At 43.8% G+C, this 19676-nt stretch overlaps 1 protein-coding gene across 2 annotated transcripts; it reads left to right on the top strand.

Annotated features, from left to right (window-relative positions):
* On the top strand, positions 1 to 7397 carry LOC118964660. Of its 2 annotated transcripts, XM_036978515.1 has the most exons (8): positions 1 to 1435; positions 1783 to 1840; positions 2085 to 2232; positions 2328 to 2364; positions 2597 to 2880; positions 3129 to 6678; positions 6868 to 6943; positions 7209 to 7397. In XM_036978515.1, the coding sequence occupies exons 1-8, from the start codon at positions 1247 to 1249 to the stop codon at positions 7358 to 7360; spliced, it is 4494 nt and encodes a 1497-aa protein (XP_036834410.1). In that variant the 5' UTR covers positions 1 to 1246; the 3' UTR covers positions 7361 to 7397. The 2 variants fall into 2 exon arrangements, with proteins under 2 accessions (XP_036834410.1, XP_036834411.1); XM_036978516.1 differs by lacking the exons at positions 6868 to 6943; positions 7209 to 7397 and having other exon boundaries at positions 2597 to 3245.
* Positions 7398 to 19676: the final 12279 nt, after the last annotated feature.

Below are 19676 nucleotides of genomic sequence, written 5' to 3'. Positions count from 1 at the left end.
CAGGCTATATTAAAGTGCACTAAACATAGAGACAGATTAACCATGGAGAACACGAAACATGATGACAGATTAACCAGGGAAGTGAATTTAACAGAGGTTAAAGCTAAAACAACAGAATCTGGGTACGTCTGTGTGAAGAGGTGTGGCTTTAGTGTGGATTTGAATAGTACACAAGTAGGCCTACGCTATTTTTGCACTGTAAAACTTTTTTTTAAGTGTTATGTTTTCCCAGATTCATAGTGTTATGCAGCCCAGGCCTATCTAGGAAGGCTGGCCATAAATTGTTTGCTCACAGCATCACATGATGACGTGGGCAACATAAACACTTAAACTCTGTAGATTAAAGTTAATAGTAATCAAAACTAATTTCACCACGAAAGGAAGTGCAATCGAAATGAATGAAGAAGACAATGTAATTCTAGTGAGTTAATAAAATGACAAGGTGTTGCCTGTCAGCGTTGTAGACTACTGCCTCACAAGCCCGGGCTTTAGTGGCACTGGCATACGCGCTTGCATCTGCACTGAAGGAGCCACCGAACGCGTCCGCGTTGCAGCTCTCACTTTCTCCCGCTACAGTATGTCCTACAATGACATATTTGGTGGGGATTGGCAGCCAACAATAGGATTGGATTGGGACTAAATCAAAGAATAAAACGACATTGAAATGAATATTATTAACAAATATTTCCCAGCAGATTTTGGGTTCAACCTAAGGCTGACTAGGACAGATCAATCAACTTGATCCGACACAGTAAGCCTACATGTCATACGTAAGTAAATCCACAAGAGAGACAATATTGCAAAGGCAGGACCATGTTCGATGGAAGGCGTAGGGGTAGGCAATCGAAAACGTTTGACGGGGAAATTTCTGTCAATATTAGCTAGTCCTACTGAGTGGGCAAGTAACCTTTCCCGCGCTCTTCCTAAAAATACTATTTGTGATGTCATAAAGGTCTAACGTTCCATGACGTAGCATGTAGCCCTAAATTACAGTCCCTGCTTGCAATATTGTCCTCACTCTCGACCTGAACTCAACTTGAATGTAACCAACACAGACAAGGAAATGCTTTTTGAGATATAAAATAGCTTGAATGGATGAAGAAAGGGTATGCTAAATTACTTCATGCAATATTGGGGGAAAATAAAAAAGGGTAAAGCAATATAAGCGGATATTTCTTGTAAAAAGCTATAACATATTGTAAAGCAAATGTACCATTCTTTATAAAGTCACCAGCTTAGCGCTGATATGGCTGTAGCTCTATTTATGATGTCCTCTGCACAGATCTACTCTGACATTGACATATTATTACTTATTGGAATGTCTGTCCTTCAGGTAGCACAGAGGGAGGATGGTGATCCTCAGAGGGAAGGAAAGGAAGTTGTTGAGGAAGAACCGGTGGCCACGCCCAAAGAGGAGGCCAAGAAAGGAAGGAAGGTAAGATGGCAGGAGTGACAGAGCACATAATAGGCCTACTGGGTTACACTCTGTACCTGATAGCAGTCATACCATAGATATCTATATATCTCAGATAACAACATACGTAGTAGCTGTTTTCAAAACGTGTTTTAAGAGCTGCTTTGACCTGGCCCATAGCCTATTCATAAATTGTCTCAGAGTAGGAGTGCTTATCTAGGATCAGTTTTGCATTTGAGATCCTAATGAATACAATTATTTGGGCAAGGTTGAGCCCACTCCTTATCTGATGAACTTTATGTATACGGGCCCTGGTGTTACATGTCTGCCATCATTTGAGATCTAGAATCTGTTCTGTTCTATCCTAGGCAAAAAGTAAGAGGAGTGGCAAGAAGTCAAGGAAGCTGGGCACTGACAACGATGCAGGTCAGAGATTTACCTCTGTAGTACTACATTGTTTCTCTATTCTGTCTGTGATGTGCAGGTTGTGCTATCCATTTTCAATGAAACTGTAGTCTTCTGTAATCAGTAAGAAAGGTCACATAAATAGCTTTATTAAAATAGGCCTATTCTAAAACCCTTAAACAATGAAATCAGAGTATTAAGAGATAAAACGTCTGATTTCTCTTTAATTTTGTTTCTACTTCCTCTACGGCAATCACATCTTTAGTCTCCAGGAATAAACACCTGGATAGAGGATCTGTAATTGAGCTCCTGGAGAAGAAAGCTGTTAAGGCTGCATTCGGCCCAGGCAACAAGGATGAGATGGAATACTCCTACCCAATCCTCATCTCATTCCTGCGCAATCTTACTGATGAGTATGTTAAAAGTTTTTCTGTAATGTTCAACATTTATGAAATATTGTGCAGTGGGAACTAAACACTAACTAAAACACTTATTTTAAATTGTCTAGGCAGTGGCAAGTGATCTACAAAGGACTAAAAAACCCTGTAAGTTTCCCTACCTGCCTTTGACCTTTGATGTGTCAATGATCTGTTGAATTCAGAGATTAGCCATCAAGTCATATTCTGTTATTCATGTTCTCTGTCAGACTTCATCAAACTTTGAATTCAGTCACAGACAAGAATAACAATGTTGATCAAATGCATTCTGTTCGATCTAGAATACTTTACATCACAGTTCCATTGAAAAGACTGTTTTTGTTCTGTTTGTTCAAAACAGATGACGAAGGAACAGCTTGCCAAATTGTGCAAGACAATTGTAACCTTCATCGCACAGACCACCCTGCAGATCCTGCTGCCAGCCCTGGCCCGCGTACTTGGGGTAAAGGACTTTGCTGACGACGACACTGACTCACCCAAGAGGGGTGGCAGTGCAAGATCCTTTGCTGCCTTTGATCAGGAAAGACTGGAGCTCATCCAGGAAGTTAGATATCTGGCGAAGAAAATGTATAAGGGCGGCACAGGGGCTCAACATCTCAGGTCCCTAACACCCTCTTCTAAGAGGTATGTTCCCCTCAAGGTTTTCATGTATGGATTTCACCAAGATCATCTATCCCAGTGTTAGCCAATGCAATTTACTCTATCTGATGTAGTACAAAATGTCATGTATCAGCCTTTGAGCATATTCAAATGAATGAGCATGTAAAGCGATCAAAAGGACATGTAGATATTTAGAATACTAAAATTACAACGCTTGACCGATTTGCCAAGTTAAGACAGGAATTATCATGCTTTGCTTGTTCGTTTTAAAGTTCCCAGACTTCAGTGAAAGTCCTCCTGGGAATGACAGAGGACAGAATCATCAAAAGTGTCCAGGAGCAACTGTCTGATCATAATATCCTGTCCTCTTGCCCACCTGAGCTGACTGTTGGTCTTATCAAGGTGGTGGTCGAACAGCTTAACTCTGCCCTCTCTGCGACCATCAGCAGAGCCATTTCAGGGCGATCCTCCCCTATTTCTTCTGGTACCCAGGCCGCTGAACAAATGGTCAACATGGTCCAGAAATGTTTTGATGATCACACCACCCCAGAGGACCAGAGCTCTACCTCTGTATTAGAGTCATGCATTCCACCTGCAACAGAAGAAGTGATGACTGTTATCGCAGAGATGGTGGGTGAATTGGAAAAAGAAGATCCGGAATTGGCTAAGGTTTTTCGAGAAGTGGCTGTGAAAGTTAAAATGTTGGCATCTGGCAGTGACCTTGTAGTGGAGCACCTGGATGTTGAAGACTCTCCTGTTCCAGAGGAGCTGAACATAATATGTACATCTTGCAAAGCAATGATGCAAAATCTTGGCACTCTGTTTAGTGTGAAGTTCAAGACCAAAGCCTCAAAGGCTGTGAGTGAAATTCTTGTGAGAAGGTTAATGAGCGATATCTCTGGTATGGTTCAACCTTCTCATTCGTTTAGTACCACTCCAAGCTTGATGAATGCATCTAGCCCATCTGACAGGATCCTTGATTCTGCGGCCACTGAGCTCATACAGACCAAAGTAGAATCTGAGGCATCACAAATAATTGATAACTTTGTTGAAGATGTCAAGGACATTGTGCAGTATGCTGAATTAGATCAGCCAACAAGCACCCAGAGAGATACCCAAGTGGGACACTGTACGACAAAGCGGAAACCCTTCCATGCAGCTCGTAGACTCTGCGAGAGACTTCAGGCAAAGCTGGAGACATTGTTCCTCAGAATGGGTGGAGCTCCAGTCCAAGGGGAAGAACTTATGGAAAAAGCTGACTCCAGTGCTGTGCTTCTGGAGCATACTGACTCCAGTGATCTGCCTGTTTCAATCCTGAGCTTGCCTTCCCCATGTAGGAGTGAATCCCCTATATCAGAACGTAGTTCATCTTCTTTATCTGATGGATGTGATTCAACTGACTCTGTAGGAGAGAAAACACCAAAGCAACCTGAAACCAGTAAGAGTGAGGCAATACTGCAAGTGGTCAACTCAACAGGACTTGGTTCTCTCCGTCAATGCCAAAGTGAGAACTCTCAACCATTACTGTCTCTCTGTGATTCCAACATGGTGCCCTGCACCAAAGAGGTCTTGTCCCAGATTGTGACCATGTATAGGTCAGAGGTGGCAGATTTGGAATGCACATCATCTGTTGCAGAGGGTTCCTCTTACAACTCCCTTGAAGTCTGTGGCTTTTTGGACAGTGTCATGTCTTATCTAGAAGACATGCCTGTGTCTGGTTCTTCATGGTTGGAAGGATTAAGAGATACTCCAGCCTCAGTCATTGAGAAACTCTCCAGTGAGGAGTTCCAGATGAACGCTACCAACGAAGTGCGAAAAATACTGATCAAATCAGTCAGTAGCTTTCCCAGCAAAGTCAGTTCCAGCCAGACAGATTCTCAGATGTTGCCAGCAAAATCAACAATTTCCTTAAGGCATACAGATATAACTGCTTTTGAAATCGTTGGATCAATTACAAATGACATGAAGAGCCTTTTCCCACCCACAGAGTCTTCTACTACTCTATGGCAGGCAGACTCTATGCTTCAACAGAGTGATGAGAAAACCTCAGAGTACACTGAGGCCACACCCAAAGGCTCACAGTCTGGTTTGGAAGTATCTGAGAAGAAGATCTGGACAACTGCAAATACTATTTACCACAATGTGAAGACAAAGATGAGGAATTATTTTGCATGGCAAAATCAAGTCAAAGCAACAACGGCTCAAGCCAAAAAGACCCTCAGCCATATTCTGGTTTTAATTCAGAAAGAGCTGTCAAAATCTGACCAAACGGTGACTGCGCTTTCACAAATAGAGAATGTGGTTGGAATGATGCTGAAGGATGTTGAAAGGGTAAGCAGTGAATGTGGTGAGGAACTGATCTATCAAGCGCCACAGCGTTCTTCCTCCTCGTTGTCATCCTCATCTGCCAGATCAAAGAAGTCAGAGTGGGAATTTTCACTCCCTGGCACTCCCATCTCTTCTGATTTACCAGAGAGTATTACTCAGCCCATTGTGAGATGCTCAGTCATCGACATGGGCAAATCTACTAAGCCAAAAACATTGGTGTGTGATGCCAGGGAAAGCATGTCTGCAATAGTGGATACCATCATAAAGGAGGTACATCCAGAGGAAGAAGGGGAGGTTGCATTCCACCCTGATCTAACAGCTGCAATAGCAAGACTGGAGGAGCTCATATCTCAGGGTAGGATTGGTGCTCTCTCACGTGATCTTACTCACCAAGTCAACCGCATCATTTCTGAGAGCAACTTGACCCCTCTGGTTCTGACAGTGGCGGCTGGAAAGAGTGCATCCGATACAGTCCTTACTGAGCTGAAGAGGAATGACAAGACGGTGGGGAAGCCCACAGCTTACAAGCTGGTTCAGCTTTTTGCAGAGGAGTCTGTGAAGCGCCTCTTGCTTCCTAGCCTTGTGCCCTCTACAGCTTCAATGAGTTTGGCTCAGGGAGTTAGTGTGCCGGCTAGCGTATCTGAAGATAGGATTTCATGTTCTTTTTCTACATCAGCATTTAGTGACACAGTCAGCCTGTTTACCAAAGTAATGGTAAGCCAGGTCATGGACTCTGTGGTTTCTGATGCACAAAGCAGAGGGTCATCTCCAACCGGAACTGTAACTGATATAGGCAGTCTACTGAGTGGTAAGTCCTACCCTCTGCCATCTTTCTCCGCCATCAGCATGACAACAAGTGGGACCTCCAATGCTGCACGAGGCTTTGAGGACAACATAGATGCTGAGGAAAGGGATACCATCAGTTGTTTCGGTGTACCTCAGAGCATTGTTTGTGATCAGAATTCAACCAGCCCGGATGTTGCCTCGCTTTCAACCCCATCCACTGTTAACTTAGTCGGTGATGATGACTTCACCGGCCTCATCAGCATGTTAGTGGTGAGACTTCTGTCAAAAATACAAACCCAAACTGATCTGTACCCAACTGACGTCACACGCACGTCACAAGACCTGATTCCAAAAGTTATAGCTGCCTTCTGTGCATGGTCAGGCTGCTCTGAGACCCAAGCTTATCCCAAGAACCTGAAGAGTCACAAAGTATACAGCACCGTCTACAAACATCTGTTGAAGGAGTTTGGCTCAGAGAAAATACTCCAACTGGCCGTGTCGACTCAGGACTCCACTTTCAATAGGATTCTTGTGAAGTCATTGAGCAAGGAGCTTCTCCACAGTTGTAACGAGGCATCAAGAGCAGCCTCAAGAACATCTTTCGAAGCCACCAGGCCAGAAGCTCTTCTCATGGCTGAAGATGTGAAGGCTACCAGAGGGAAGCTGTCTTTCCTACAAAGGCTTGCCAGACTGAAATTCAACTTAAAGGTACATCACACTTATTTAAGTTAACAATTGTGTCAATGTGAGTAAACAATGTTATTTAGAGAAAATGTAAAACCATCCATTAATTCCAAAACCATTTATAAATCTTGTTGTGCTGGTGTGTAAGATGTGATCGTTATTACCGTGAGATTGTTCTGCTGTGACAGTTGTTTTGACATGTTTTTGTTTTAGCCATTCATGATGGGAAACAAGAAGAATTCCCGCCATTCTGAATCCAAAGACCAGACTACTGCTGAAGAGATCATGTGTAAGTCCATACAGCAGGACATTTACTGTTTGAGATATTGGTGTACAAAGCTGCTATTGCAAAAATATTAAACCCTATATACAGTACATTATATATTATCGATAGTAATCTCTTATGTAAAATTATTTATAGTTTCCAAATCTCAAGATTCTGGTTCTCATTTATTTGTGAAAGTAATAATGAGTTGAAACTAAGAATACAATATATCATCATTTCTAAATGAAAGTACATGTCAACTCTCTCTCTCTTCTGTCGCCCAACATAGTGGCACATCCTGCCACGTTTGGACTCCCAGAGGGTCTTCCCTCCACCTCTCAACAGGAGAAGCCTCGCAAACGTCCCCTTCTAATCAGGATGTTTTCCACCATCTCCATAGGCCTATCCAAGCCATTCAAACGGTTTTCAAAGCAAGCTTAATACAACAATTTCCTTTAATACAGTAATATTTGCATTGAATTGATGGCCTTTGTCTTCTTTTGTGTTGCCCTGTTAACACATTTGATTAGAAAATACATAGTATATTTAGTTTAGTTTATTATGCAGTCATAGTCACGGTGTAGGCTAAACAAAGTAATGTTGTCCTGAATAATGTATAGAACATGCACCCCCCCCCCCCCCCCCCCCCCCCACCCACACACACACACACACACACACACACACACACACACACACACACACACACAGTGTGATTCATTGAGCACACACACATACTACTTCAGATATGTCCCACTGTCACACCCTGACCATAGTTTGCTTTGTATGTTTCTATGTTTTGGTTGGTCAGGGTGTGATCTGAGTGGGCATTTTATGTTGGATGTCTTGTTTGTCTATTTCTATGTCTGGCCTGATATGGTTCTCAATCAGAGGCAGGTGTTAGTCATTGTCTCTGATTGGGAACCATATTTAGGTGGCCTGGGTTTCACTGTGTGTTTGTGGGTGATTGTTCCTGTCTCTGTGTTTGCACCAGATAGGACTGTTTAGGTTTTCACATTTCATTGTTTTGTAGTTTATTCATGTATAGTTTTCCTTTATTAAACAAACATGAATCATCACCATGCTGCGTTTTGGTCCGCCTCTCCTTCACCGCAAGAGAACCGTTACAGAATCACCCACCACAACAGGACCAAGCGGCGTGGTAACGGGCAACAGCTACAGCAGCGAAAAGAGGAATGGACATGGGAGGAAGAATTGGAAGGTAAAGGACCCTGGGCACAGCCTAGAGAATATCGCCGCCCCAAAGAAGAGCTGGAGGCGGCGAAGGCGGAGAGGCGCTGGTATGAGGAGGCAGCACGGCGGCGTGGATGGAAGCCCGAGAGTCAGCCCCAAAAATGTCTTGGGGGGGGGGGGGGGCACACAGGAAGTGTGGCGAAGCCAGGTAGGAGACCTGCGCCAACTTCCTGTGTTTACCGGTTGGGCTGGAGAGACCGGGCAGGCACCGTGTTATGCTGTGAAGCGCACGGTGTCCCCAGTGCGGGTGCATAGCCCGGTGCGGTACATTCCAGCTCCGCGTATCGGCCGGGCTAGAGTGGGCATCGAGCCAAGTGCCATGAAGCCGGCTCTACGCATCTGGTCTCCAGTGCGTCTCCTTGGGCCGGCTTACATGGCACCAGCCTTGCGCACGGTGTCCCCGGTTCGCCTGCATAGCCCAGTGCGGGCTATTCCACCTCGCCGCACTGGCAGGGCGACCGGGACCATTCAACCGGGTAAGGTTGGGCAGGCTCGGTGCTCAAGAGCTCCAGTGCGCCTGCACGGTCCGGTCTATCTGTCACCACCTCCACGCACCAGCCCTCCGGTGGCAGCCCCCTGCACCAGGCTGTCTCTCCGGCTCATCCTTACAGGGGCTCCCGCCTGTCCAGCGCTGCCGGAGCCTTCCTCCTCTCCAGCACTGTCGGAGTCTCCCTCCTCTCCAGCGCTGCCAGAGCCTTCCTCCTCTCCAGCGCAGCCGGAGTCTCCCGCCTGTTCGGCGCTACAAGAGCTACTCAGTCCAGCGTTGCCGGAGCCACCCGTCTGCCCAGCGCCGCCTGAGCCACCCGTCTGCCCAGCGCCGCCTGAGCCACCTGTCTGCCCAGCGCCGCCTGAGCCACCTGTCTGCCCAGCGCCGCCTGAGCCGCCAGTCTGCAAGGAGCCGCCAGTGCCGCCAGTCTGCAAGGGGCAGCCAGTGCCGCCAGTCTGCAAGGGGCAGCCAGTGCCGCCAGTCTGCCAGTGCCGCCAGTCTGCCAGGGGCCGCCAGTGCCGCCAGTCTGCCAGGGGCCGCCAGTCTGCCAGGGGCCGCCAGTCTGCCAGGGGCCGCCAGTCTGCCAGGTGCCGCCAGTCTGCCAGGGGCCGCCAGTGCCGCCAGTCTGCCAGGGGCCGCCAGTGCCGCCAGTCTGCCAGGGGCCGCCAGTCTGCCAGGGGCCGCCAGTGCCGCCAGTCTGCCAGGGGCCGCCAGTGCCGCCAGTCTGCCAGGGGCCGCCAGTCTGCCAGGGGCTGCCAGTGCCGCCAGTCTGCCAGGGGCCGCCAGTCTGCCAGGTGCCGCCAGTCAGCCAGGTGCCGCCAGTCTGCCAGGGGCCGCCAGGGGCCGCCAGTCTTCCAGGGGCCGCCAGTCTGCCAGAGGCCGCCAGGGGCCGCCAGTCTGCCAGGGGCCGCCAGTCTGCCAGAGGCCGCCAGGGGCCGCCAGTGCCGCAAGTCAGACAGGGGCCGCCAGAGCCCCTCAGCCCAGAGGGGCCAGAGCCCCTCAGCCCAGAGGCGCCAGTTACACCGTTACAACCACAACCAACATTCAACCAGATATCAATGATTCAGTGTAAAATACATGTACTGTAAAATAAACCGTATTTAATTTACAACCAATAAAATAATACATGATGCAGGACACTCAGTTATAAGGGAATTAACTGGTTTAACTTCTCAAACAGAAACACACACATTTTCTGTGGATCGCCCATGTTTACATTTTACTGAATGCCAGTCTGACCTTTGACCTGTAGATGACAATAAAGGTCTACTTTTGCTGCAGATCCACTTCTAAAGCTCAAACCTCTCTGGACAAGTAGCCAAAACATTTGTCCCTAGTGAGAGAGAGTATGTGTGTGTGGCAAAAAAGGGAATATTGCACTACACTTTTATGATACAGATACATTTTGCATTCGGTAGCATAGCACAGCTGTAGTTTTTTCAAATGCCAAATGTACATGTAGCATGCTTCTGCCTACAGATGCTTTTCTGAGTGACTTGTGTTGTGAGAGAACCAGAATTCAAACATAAACTCCTGGATTACATTTTATAATATTGTCAGCTCTTTTTAGTAACATATGGTAGCATACATGTTTCACACGGTGGCAAGTCAAGCTAGTTAGTTACATGTAACAACATTACATTATATGGTCAATGTTTGTGTGTATCCTCTTAGCTTTTACCTTTGACATCAGCAAGCGACGCACGGGCTGGTCCTGCAGACTCCCACGCCCATGGCCCAGGAGAAGGCTGGGGGCCACCTGCTCACTCACGTCACAGCCATCTCCTTTGAGACCGACTCTACTGTGGAGTGCACCTCCAAGAGGACTCCGGAAGAGAGGGAACGGGTGAAGGTTAAACTGGCCAACATGGCCTTGATGGGAAGGATCAAAAGTCTTGGCTGTGAAATGCCCATTATGTGTGATTATCGAATTGATCATTTTCCACTTTTGAAACAACAATGGGAAAGACAGGGTTTATAGCAAAGGTTGGTCAGATTGGGCTTTTGGAAAAATTGGGAGAATGAAAGTGCACTCCTGATTCAGAGAGAAAGATCCAGCTTAATCATCCATACCATTGTTTAAATTACAATAAAAAAACATTCAAACTGTTCCTGAGTTTCGAAAGACAGAGAAAGGAAAACATCATTATCTTCAGTCTGTTCACACCTGTTCACACAAGTCCTACTGTCCACAATCTCAGGGTTCTTCAATACAAACACACCTGTTTCAGAAAACCTGATCACTTTCACATTCGAACAATGTTTGTAGGATACTTTTCAATAACTCAATAAATGTAAGTGTTGAAACCATACATAGCTGGTAACTTGAGCTCGGCAGAGTAGTTTTGACCTGTGTCCAGATGCAGTCATTTATGTTGTCTAAAGGCAATTTGTCTCTTATAACAATGTTATTTTTCTGAATAATCTAATTTAATTGACTGGTAGGTAGTCACTAACTATTTGTAGCATGTGTTCCTCTGTTTATTGATATTTACATGGTGTGTATGTGTTAAGATGTTAAGTAATTAATGTTGATATTATCCAAAGGGTTTTTAACTGAAATGTTTAATGTTACATTTACGCTCATATTTGTAAATGGTATTTCAAAAATGGCGGAATCAAAAAGTATTGGAATAGTGACTTGTATTTTGCATCTAGAAGTGTAAGAATTTTAGAAGAATGCTATTTCATCAGTCAAATGTTGCACTGTTTGATAAGACAGGGTAAAGAAAACCTCCATTTTAATGAGTTTAGTTGTGAGTTTGACATTTTACCACAAGAAGTCACTATAATGCAAAAAAAACTTTCTCAAGCAATAATTTTGCTAGGACTGTCTGGGAGTGGTCAGTGTGGAGGGGAAATTAAAACTAGCTGTTATTGGCACTCTCATTGTCGTTGGTCTATAAACCAATTTACACATGGTGATGTCGCCATGGAAAGCCAAAATTCTGGCCCATGCAAACCTGCTGATTAGAAGGTGCTGTATAGATGTGAGAAACTCTTTTTTCATGGCACTTCAATATTGAAGTGAATTTTTCGTAGCAGGTTAGGAAACTGAGGTTAAGGTTAGGAAAAGGGTTAGTGAAAATGCTCTCCAAACCTTCTACGAAAATTACTTTGCATTGAAGTGCTGTGAAAAGAATGTGTCCCTGCTCAGGTGTTGTGTGCCAAGTCATCCATTGTGTCATCGACTGACAGATTGTTATAACATATGATGTGGTTAGCTGACACACAAAATACCTATCCAGGCAGTGTAAGATCTGGCAAGTGTCAGCAAGGCCTGGGCAGAGGAACATGCTCCGTATTTTCAACCAGAACTATCAGGAAGCAACCCCGATCACATTTTTGTAAAACACATTTACAGTGTTAGTTTCATCAGCTGTTGTACAATATGAAATACAATTATTTTGACTTCACAGGGCCTTTAAATGTAGGCAAACAAGTTTTCAGCATTCAAACTAATCTACCCAGCCAGATTCAGCACCATGGACAGTGAAGATCAGAATACCTGCGATCTGACGATTAGAACAACAGTGCTATTTTTTTTTTTTTTTCAATTTAAAGTTTTATTGAAGTTCTTTTTTTTTCAATCAACCAACAAAACACATTCCACATTCACAGGCTTAAAAAAAGAAAAAGTCAAAAAATAATAATACATGAAAAAATAAAAATACAATTAAAATGAATGATAAAGTCAAATAAAAGCATTTATTTTCCTTGGTGCACACGTACTCAAAAACGAAATTAAAATAAAAACACACAAAAAAAACATTTAACACTTGCAGCAGCACTATCAAGGTTCTTATCAGCTATTTCAAGCATTCGCTGAGACGACGGGCCAATAATTCGTTTTTAGGTTTTACAGTACCTTACACAACATGTATCTGCGCATTTCCCTAGTCACCCCGTTCACTCTGTCCAGTTTGAAATATAGTTGAATAGTGAAGACCAGAGTATATCAAACTTGGGCTGTCTCTTGTGGAGGTCATAAGTGAGCTTTTCAAGAGGAAGAAAGTCAACAATCTGGTCAATCCACATTTTAAATGTAGGAGGGGTATTTGAGGCCCACAATAGAAGAATACATTTCTTAGCAAAGTATGTAATAGTCATAAGCAAATTTTCTCTGTCAGGATCAAGAACAAAGTCCTGCTGGGCATTAAGAAGATAGATACACGGGGTCATATCAAACTGTACCTCTAGTATTTTCTGTGCAGCAGTAGGTAGATTGCCAGAATCTGGCAATCTCCCTACAGCTCCAAAATACATGCATATAGGTTCCACTTTCAGAGGTACATCTTTTACAGTTAGGAGACATATCTGTTTTCATTCTATGGAGTCTCAAAGGAGTATAATACAATTTGTACAAAAATTTGTAATTAGATTATTTCATTTTTACACTGGTAGAGGAGCAGTATACCCTGTCGCAAACCTCCGCCCATAACTCATCACTGATAGTCAGACCAAGGTCCTTTTCCAGATTATTTTCAAAGGAGTAAAGGAGGAGCTTCCTTTCTCAGAAAGGAGTCTATAGATGTAAGATATTTTGCCTTTAATGGATTGTGCTGTGACAAGAAGGGTTTCAACTTCATTCAACTGAGTTCTAAACCTCCTCTCGGAGGTAAATGAGGAAATTACATGTCTAATTTGGAAGATATTTGAAAAAATGGGATCTTGGCACATCGAATTCACTGCAGAGCTCTTGAAAGGATTTCAGTGTAGTGGTTTTCTGATGAAATAGGTCTGAAAAGGTCCTGATTCCTAGAGTATGCCAAAGATTAAAGTTGGCCTCCCTCAGGGCTTTTGGCAAGTCTGGGTTGCCCACTATAGGCGAGTGAGAACATATTTGGGAGGAAATGCCCAGGTATTTCTTACAGTCCCTCCACGCTAGTAGGGTGCTGTAAATCACAAAGGTTTTGGCTATGTTGCCCACTTCACTAAAGTTATTAATGAATATAATTGAGCTTAAGGGCAATGAACCACAGGATTGGGCTTCTATCTGAATCCACGTTGACTCTTGTCTGTTTGTGATCCATGTTAGCATGTTGCGGATTTGGGCAGACCAGTAGTACAATTGAAGGGAGGGAAGGGCAAGACCACCCTTAGATTCAGGTTTCGATAGAGTGGAAAACTTGATCCTAGGTTTTTTATTGCCCCATATAAATTTGGTGATGCTTTGGTTAGTTGTTTTGAAAAAGGAAACTGGGAGATAGCATGGGAGCATCTGAAATAAGTAGTTCAGCCTAGGGAGGACGTTCATACGGATTACATTAATTCTTCCTACTAAGCTAATTGGGAGGGAGATCCAGGTTTGGAGATCGTTCTTGATTCGGTCCAGGAGTGGAAGATCATTTTCCTTAAAAAGGCTATTCAGATCTGGTGTTATGAAGATCCCGAGGTATTGAAACCCCTGTGTTTTCCATTGGAAAGGACAAAGTGTCTTCATAGAGCTGGTGAGTGTAATATTGAGAGGTCAGGCAGTGGATTTGTTAAAATTGATCGTATAACCTGAAAACTTGCCATACTGAGCAATTGTGTCTAAAATGAGAGGGAGGGATTTCTCAGGGTTGGATATGTAGAGCAGGACATCATCCGCGTAAAGCGAAATCTTGTGCTGCAGGCTGCCTGCAGAAACACCCATAATACTTGGATTGCTCCTTATCAGCTCTGCCAGAGGCTCCGCCCCCAACAAGTAGAGCAGCGGGGACAGCGAGCACCCTTGTCTTGTGCCCCGTTCCAGAGGGAATCTGTCAGAGTTCAGTCCATTAGTAGTCACCATGGCATTTGGATGAGAGTATAGTGATTTGATCCATTTAATACAATTTGGGCCCATATTGAACTTTTCTAAGAATGAAAACAGAAAGTTCCACTCCATCCTGTCAAACGCCTTCTCAGCATCCAGTGAAGCCAGTAGGACAGGGGTCTTCTGTGCGTTTACTTGATCAATAATTTCAAAAAGACGGCGAATCTTATCAGAAGAGTATCTGTCTCTAATAAATCCAGTTTGGTCCGCTTTTATTATTTTGAGAAGAAGAGTGTTAAGTCTTTTGGCGAGCAATTTGGTAATGACCTTTAGGGGGTGGGTCTCTGGATATCGGCTATATGTCGTCTTACCTCCTTTAGTAATGGCATTAATCGCATTTAGTCATTGGTCTGTTTCTCATTGGCCAGGATTGTCTTTCAAAAAACGTTTTGCCTCTTCGGGAGTTTTGAAGTGTCGCAAGGCTCCTTGGTGAAGAATCCTGAGCTCGTTTGGGTATTTGAATCCCCTGAAGATGCCTCGGTCAATGGAGTATTTCTTCACTTCGTCAAATTCTTGGCGCTTTCGGCGTATTCCAGCTGACAGGTCCTGGTGTAAAGCGAGTTTGGCGTTTCCCACTGTGATGGTGTTGTTTTTCGCCGCCTGTAGGACTCGTTCCTTGTCGGTGAATCTCAGGAAACGTATGGTGATTGGGCGCGGTGGTTGTTTACCTCTTCTTTTTCGCCCAGGTTGAATAGAACACAATTATTCCTTCGCCCCCTGTTTTCCAGGTCCTCTGTTTTCTCTTCCAGATGCTCGATTTTCTTTTTAGCATATGCTATTGTTTCCATGGCATCTGTCAATAAGTTTTCCATGGATAGGATTCGCCCTTCTGCCTCGTCCAGGCGCCCCGCGTTTATGGTTATCTTGTTGTTGATGTCAGGCAAAGCGTTTTCCAGGATTGTCACCTTGCCCCCTATCGCACTGAGCTGAGAGTTAATGGTATCTAATTTAGTGTTTAGTTCTGTACGTTGGGATCTCAACTCAGAAAGGATGTCTTCGACAGAGTGTGAGGTTGGCATTCGTTGTGCCTCGTGGGGGAGCGGGTTCTCTTGCTCCTTGCTAATGGCGCTAGTTTTTTCTGAAGCTAGCTTCTTCTTGGAGGCTTTTTCCGTCGCTAATACTCGAGTCCGGGTAAAAATGTCACCTGTAGTGTCGCCGCCATGACTTTTTCTTACTAAAGCTAAATGAGTTTGAACTTGGAGTGGAGGTAAGATTAGGAATTGGAAACTACTTGTGCGGAGCTCTTAGTTCATGCGACCATCTCGTCCAAGGGTCACGTGATCCCCAACAGTGCTATTTTAAGTGATTTTCAAGACACCCAAAGTCAATTTAAATCCACAACAAAATCTGCAGGATAAAAATAAATATAATCAAACATTCAAATAAGTAAACAGGCTATATTAAAGTGCACTAAACATAGAGACAGATTAACCATGGAGAACACGAAACATGATGACAGATTAACCAGGGAAGTGAATTTAACAGAGGTTAAAGCTAAAACAACAGAATCTGGGTACGTCTGTGTGAAGAGGTGTGGCTTTAGTGTGGATTTGAATAGTACACAAGTAGGCCTACGCTATTTTTGCACTGTAAAACTTTTTTTTAAGTGTTATGTTTTCCCAGATTCATAGTGTTATGCAGCCCAGGCCTATCTAGGAAGGCTGGGTGTAACGGATGTGAAACGGCTAGCTTAGTTAGCGTGGGCGCTAAATAGCGTTTCAATCAGTGACGTCACTTGCTCTGAGACCTTGAAGTAGTAGTTCCCCTTGCTCTGCAAGGACGCGGATTTTGTGGAGCGATGGGTAACGACGCTTCGTAGGTGTCAGTTGTTTGATGTGTGCAGAAGGTCCCTGGTTCGCGCCCGGGTATGGGCGAGGGGACGGTTTAAACTTATACTGTTACATGGGCATAAATTGTTTGCTCACAGCATCACATGATGACGTGGGCAACATAAACACTTAAACTCTGTAGATTAAAGTTAATAGTGTTATATAAATATTCATACACATAGCTCATATAAACAAAGACATTCCGTCGTAAGAACACATACACCCAGCCATAAGACTGACCCCCTCTTCCTTATATAAACACACATCTCATCTCCCTCTAACTGGCCGGTCCCAAGAGCAAAGAACTTTTGCTGTGCACCAATGGGGCCCGCTCTGGCTAGAGCAAGGCCCGCCTCCAACCCTCCGACCAGTCAAGAAGACCGAAACGACAAGACTCCACCTACTTTATTCTATGTATAAAAATGTATGTAACCATTGTATAGGCCTCTTTTTCACCTGGCTCCTTGCCGAGTTATGTGAACTAGGTCCGTGCACGTAAAACTGCGGGACAAGATATCTCTGACTCATTAAAACTGTCTTTTGTTACAACTGAAATCCACTCTGTCCAGCGTCCGTGATTTGGTCTCAACTCTCCAGTATTTGAACACTAACAAAATTGGTAGCAGAGGATGGTTGTTCTTGAATTCGATCTATTATAAGTTAGTGTGAGAGGACGAGACTGATCACGGCTAAAAAATCAGACGGAAGAGTGACTTCCCCAGCCATTCATCTTGCCTCAGGAAATCTGATCGGAGCGCTCTATATAAAGGTGAGCAGAGCCCGTTATATCGAAATCTGCATATTGTATTATAGCCTAAACCAAATTTTGATCAGAAAGTACTGGGCGTGAGTATGAATCGGTGCCCAAATTTTTTACATAAGAACCTAAGACATTGATTAAAGATATCTTGTTTTGTAAAAATATATATATATTCTTATTAATGGGCCTATACTCAGTTATTTTAATAGGAATGTGTGAATTGTGATTGACCAATGTGTTAAATTCCTCCAGGGACCCTATTTGTTCTGAAATCTGCATAGAAAACTGTCCTAATTATATATGTATTGGGTTGTGTATAGAGGTGACGTTAAATAGTGGCTGTGTTTTAACACGTAAAGGACACAATTATGGATGTTGGAAATTCAATGAGAATTTCATACGAATGAATGAATGATAGATGAACCGAATCTGCAAGTAAAAATGTTCTATACTATCGAATAAGGTCTTGTGGAGGTGTGGTTATAGATGAACCGAATCTGCAAGTAAAAATTTCCTATTTTTGATACGTTCTATACTATCGAATAAGGTCTTGTGGAGGTGTGGTTATAGTTGAATTATGGATGAACCAGATCTGCAAGTAAAATCTCCTGTTGATACATATAACATCGAATAGGTCTTGTGGAGGTGTGGTTGGATTGAATGAATCTGCATGAAAAATGCCCTATTAAAAAAGCTGTGTATTATTTAATAGGTTTTGTAAGAGGTGTAGTCGAGTAGATACAGGATATGTAAGTTTGGCGTTCCACAAGACAGAGATCGGGAATGAGGTGGCTATTGCACATCAAACAATAAACATAATATGAACCAGAGTTGACATTCCATGATTTGGAGATGGGGGAAATTAAATTGAAAGAAACGTTTGTTGCGGAGTAGGTTGGGATACGTACCTGGGCTATTAGGCACACGTCCTGGTAGACAAAGCCACCTTAGTATCGAATGGCCGTGCAATTTTGATTGACAGCAGCCGGGCTGGAATACTGATTTTCGTTTTTTTCATTCCTGTTGATATTGCCTAAAGTTTAAAATTATTCTGACAATTGCTATAGAATCGCTGGAATTTACTGATATAAGTTCATAAAGGAACTTACTGAATTGTTTCTAGAAATTATTTAAATAAGCCGCCGAGCTTAGTACAGACTTTGTTTGACAGACGCTAAAAGCTACACACTGATTTTTGGGTTTTTCTATTCTATCCATATTTCCTAAAGATATAGAATTATTCTGACAATTGCTATAGAATCGTTCGAATTTACTGATATAAGTTCATAAAGGAATTTACCGAATTGTTTACAGAAAGTATTTAAATAATTCACTGAACAACTCTTAGTTGTCTAGAAATTCTATCTATATTTCCTAAAGAGCTAGAATTACTCTGAAAATTGTTATAGAACCGCATATATTCACTGATATATTGTTCCAAAAGGAAATCGCCGAATCATTTTTAGAAAATACCTAAACGAATCGCTGAACAAATTCAAATAAAATACCAGAGAAACAGACACGTGGCGGGCGTCACATACTGATAACCCCCTTTGTATGCGAGGGTGGGGGTAGAAGAGATAAGCCATTGCCAGTACAGCAGTATATCTAAGCATACAACGATAGAAATAAACACCACATAGTAAGGATTGAATATACCTAAATAACGCATTATACACATTATCAGACGAACTAGATAAAATGTCTGCAGCTACCACGCCCAAACTAAAATTCAATGAATATTTAGATCAGAGTATGATTGATAGAGCGTGAGGTAAAGAACAGATTGGGAAAGTGGAGAAAGTGTGGATAGGATTACGGATAAGATGGACACAAGCAGGTTATTTTAGTGGAGGACCACCTACAGGGGGGAAACTCCAAGATATGCAGACAGAATTAGAGGACGCAGTAGAGCATGCAAAAGCGAGTGAGGCGGAGAGAAACAAGATACACAGGTTCAAAAAAGTAGGTACAAGAGAGAGAGAGAGAGCGGAGGGGGAGCTCAAGATAGGTACATGGGCCATACAGGAGAGTAGGAGGGTGCTACCCAAAAACACACCAGACATGATTTGCGTGGCTATTGTGGCGTCGGGGGATGTTAAAGCTCCGCCTGAGAACTTGCCCACGGCTCCCCCTGTGGCCGTTTCTCCCTCACTATATCCACAATTGACAATGGAGGCAGTTCAGCCCCAGCCATACTCAAAGGGACAAAATCACCGGAGCCCGTCACACAACCCATTCCTGCCCAGGGCACCTCCCACAATACAGGCTCCAGTTCTGAGAATAGACCAAGGGGAGTTAAAAGGGGAAATTACCCTGGGGATAACGGCTGGCCATATGGTATGTGAACAGTTCGAAACTGGGATTCCAGGAGCAGGAGACCTCCCCCAGGAACGGAGGCCGCAATGCTCCTCTGTGAACTCTCTCACCTCTGAAACCAGAGGACACCTACAAACAAGATTAGATTCAAACCACTTCTATCAGACGGATAGGGAGGACTGTCATCAGAACATGGATATCGAAAACGAAGAAGAAATTGACATGGTGCTCACCCCAGCTCCGATGGGAGCTCCAAACGTGACTAAGATGCAGGAGCTGCTGAAATCATCAATAGCTCGAGCTAAGGAACT

This window comes from Oncorhynchus mykiss, chromosome 5 (genome assembly GCF_013265735.2).
Source record: "Oncorhynchus mykiss isolate Arlee chromosome 5, USDA_OmykA_1.1, whole genome shotgun sequence".
Classification (NCBI taxonomy): domain Eukaryota; kingdom Metazoa; phylum Chordata; class Actinopteri; order Salmoniformes; family Salmonidae; genus Oncorhynchus; species Oncorhynchus mykiss.
The sequence above is the reverse complement of the archived record's forward strand: the minus strand, read 5'-3'. Positions and strand labels throughout refer to the sequence as shown.

What these genes read in the sequence shown, in the direction of transcription:
- LOC118964660 (XM_036978515.1), top strand. Translation starts at nt 1,247, where the DNA reads ATGGCTGTAGCTCTATTTATGATGTCCTCTGCACAGATCTACTCTGAC. An exon ending in AGGCCAAGAAAGGAAGGAAG is followed by an intron (nt 1,436 to 1,782) that starts GTAAGATGGCAG and finishes GTTCTATCCTAG; the next exon opens with GCAAAAAGTAAGAGGAGTGG. An exon ending in TACTGCTGAAGAGATCATGT is followed by an intron (nt 6,944 to 7,208) that starts GTAAGTCCATAC and finishes CGCCCAACATAG; the next exon opens with TGGCACATCCTGCCACGTTT.